We start from the raw sequence: 2,500 nt of genomic DNA on the forward strand, positions 1-2,500 counted from the left end.
ATTTTACGTGTACTTTTACGTGCACCAATACGTACGTTTCTACGTAAACCTGTTCTCGGTATAGCTTTTGCCATTATTGTATCATCTCATAAATATGAGTCAGAAATATATGGATATATCCATTTCATGTCAAAACAGATTCTTTATTTGTACGCTGAGCCCTTATAGTGAGTCTGATTATCCCTTTATCCTTGTCTTTGTTTATGTCTCGGGTTGGAACAAATTACTCTAATGCGCCCCCGTCTACGGATTAGTCGACATTTTTCACAAATTTTACGAACGGAAGCTCTTATTTTCATATTTTTCATTCCTTATCTTAATTCTGAATCTACTTCTTGGTAGAAAATAAGTTTCTTGCAATTTTGAATATCGAATCATATTGAATAAAAATCACCTAATCTTTCGAATCCTTGTTTCGGAGTCGATAAATTATACGTCCTCTGGTTGAATCATAACGACTTACTTCAATTTTGACTTTATCTCCGGGTAGTATCCGTATAAAACTACGCCGTATCTTTCCCGAAACATAACCTAGAATCAGATCCTCATTATCTAACCGAACCCGGAACATGCCATTGGGAAGTGATTCAGTAATTAAACCTTCATGAATCCATTTTTGTTCTTTCATTCCAGGTAAAGCCTCCTTGAGGTATCAACTAATGGAGGAGAAACGATATTAGACAACTCACCCCCCTTTCTTTTTCTCAATATAGGAAGAGGTTTCGGATTTCATTTGGATATTAAATGGATTACCATATATAACATAAAATTTCTCCGCCGATTCCTTCTAGTCGAGCTTCCCGATCTGTCATTATACCCCGAGAAGTGGAAATAATTACAATCCCCATTCCACCTAAAATTCTAGGAATTCGTTGAGAGTTAGAATAGATTCGTAGACCAGGTCGGCTGATGCGTTTTAGATTTAACAAATTTCTATAGGGTCTTTTTCTATTCCTGCTATGTCGCAGGGTTAAAACAAAAAAATTTTTGTTTTTTTCTCGATGTTTTCTGACGTTTTCGATAAAACCTTCTCGAAAAAGTATTTTAACAATATTTTCGGTAATATTAGTAGATGCTATGCGAACAACTCTTTTTCTATCCATATCAGCATTTCGTATAGAGGTTATTATCTCAGCAATAGTGTCTCTACCCATGATGAATTAAAACTTTTGGCGTCCGGATATAATTAACATGTTTTTCTTTTTTTTTTATTGGTTTATGAATATAAATTTTTCAAGGTATATGCGCAAAACACAAGCTACAAATTAATCTAGTTCTTAATCTATATTCCTTTCAAATACCCCAAAAATTAACATCTCTTTTTTTTATAATACTTCGGGAGCTAATGAAACTATTTTAGTAAAATTTAATTGTCTCAATTCGCGGGGGATTGCCCCAAAAATTCGAGTCCCTTTTGGATTTCCTTCTTGATCAATCACAACTGCAGCATTGTCATCATATCGTATTATCATACCGCTGTCACGTTTAAGTTCTTTACAGGTACGAACAATTACAGCTCTAACTACTTCTGATTTTTCTAGCGGCATATTTGGTACGGCTTCTTTGATCACAGCAACAATAACGTCACCAATATGAGCATATCGGCGATTACTAGCTCCTATGATTCGAATACACATCAATTTGCGAGCCCCGCTGTTATCCGCTACATTTAAATAGGTTTGAGGTTGAATCATATAAATTTTTGAATCTATTCTTGCAATGCAAAGGATGAAGAAAATAAAAGAAATATTGTTTGTCTAAGTCTAAAAAAGAAATAGGCGATTTTGTTTCATCCCCAAGACTCATTTCTGTACGTTCTACATTTTATCCCGAAATAATAAATTGAGTTCGTATAGGCATTTTGGATGCTGCTATTAAAATAGCCCTTTTAGCTATATTTTCGGTTACTCCACCCATTTCATATAGTATTCGCCCCGGTTTAACAACAGCTACCCAATATTCAGGGGATCCTTTCCCCGAACCCATACGCGTTTCAGCAGGTCTTACTGTAACTGGTTTGTCTGGAAAGAGACGGACCCATATTTTTCCACCACGGCGTGCATTTCGTGTCATTGCCCGGCGACCTGCTTCGATTTGTCTCGATGTGATCCAAGCGGGTTCAAGTGCTTGAAGAGCATATTTACCGAAACAAATATGATTACCTCGGTAAGATATTCCCTTCATTCTTCCTCTGTGTTGTTTACGGAATCTAGTTCTTTTGGGGTTATAGTTGATGGTTGTTTCGGAATTCCATCTCTACTACAGAGCCGGACGTGAGAGTTTCTTCTCATCCAGCTCCTCGCGAATAAAAGGATTCCAAATTGAATTTCAATTAATTTGATTTGAATAGCTATTAGAACATTTTTCGAAAAAATTTTCTTTTTTCTAACGTCCTAATAAATATTTATTCTCTTTTGTCCTTTATCCGAGTTTACCAATTCCAAAAAAGAAGGTTTTCGCGGGCGAATATTTACTCTTTCAATCTCTATTTCAGTCCTAG

At 35.8% G+C, this 2,500-nt stretch overlaps 6 protein-coding genes across 6 annotated transcripts in view, besides 1 other annotated feature; all 6 read right to left on the reverse strand. All coding sequences in view use genetic code 11, as the record gives it.

Moving 5' to 3' along the window:
- Positions 1-74, reverse strand: part of rps11 (ribosomal protein S11) — a 417-nt gene extending 343 nt beyond the window's left edge. The window contains exon 1 of the mRNA in view: positions 1-74. This exon is cut by the window's left edge and continues 343 nt beyond it. Within this exon, the coding sequence (YP_009938042.1) occupies positions 1-74 (74 nt within the window).
- Positions 1-2,500: part of a sequence feature (large single-copy region; LSC) that runs on past both edges of the window.
- Positions 186-299, reverse strand: rpl36 (ribosomal protein L36). The gene has a single exon. It carries the CDS (start codon positions 297-299, stop codon positions 186-188), a length of 114 nt encoding a protein of 37 aa, YP_009938043.1.
- On the reverse strand, positions 395-628 carry infA (translation initiation factor 1). The gene has a single exon. It carries the CDS (start codon positions 626-628, stop codon positions 395-397), a length of 234 nt encoding a protein of 77 aa, YP_009938044.1.
- Positions 750-1,154, reverse strand: rps8 (ribosomal protein S8). Its single transcript has one exon. It carries the CDS (start codon positions 1,152-1,154, stop codon positions 750-752), a length of 405 nt encoding a protein of 134 aa, YP_009938045.1.
- Positions 1,326-1,694, reverse strand: rpl14 (ribosomal protein L14). The gene has a single exon. It carries the CDS (start codon positions 1,692-1,694, stop codon positions 1,326-1,328), a length of 369 nt encoding a protein of 122 aa, YP_009938046.1.
- The window catches only part of rpl16 (50S ribosomal protein L16), a 1,276-nt gene continuing 600 nt past the window's right edge, over positions 1,825-2,500 (reverse strand). The window contains exon 2 of the mRNA in view: positions 1,825-2,223. Within this exon, the coding sequence (YP_009938047.1) occupies positions 1,825-2,223 (399 nt within the window). The remainder of the gene's footprint in view (positions 2,224-2,500) is intronic.

The sequence above is a fragment of the chloroplast genome of Salvia splendens (assembly GCF_004379255.2).
Source record: "Salvia splendens chloroplast, complete genome".
NCBI classification, from domain to species: domain Eukaryota; kingdom Viridiplantae; phylum Streptophyta; class Magnoliopsida; order Lamiales; family Lamiaceae; genus Salvia; species Salvia splendens.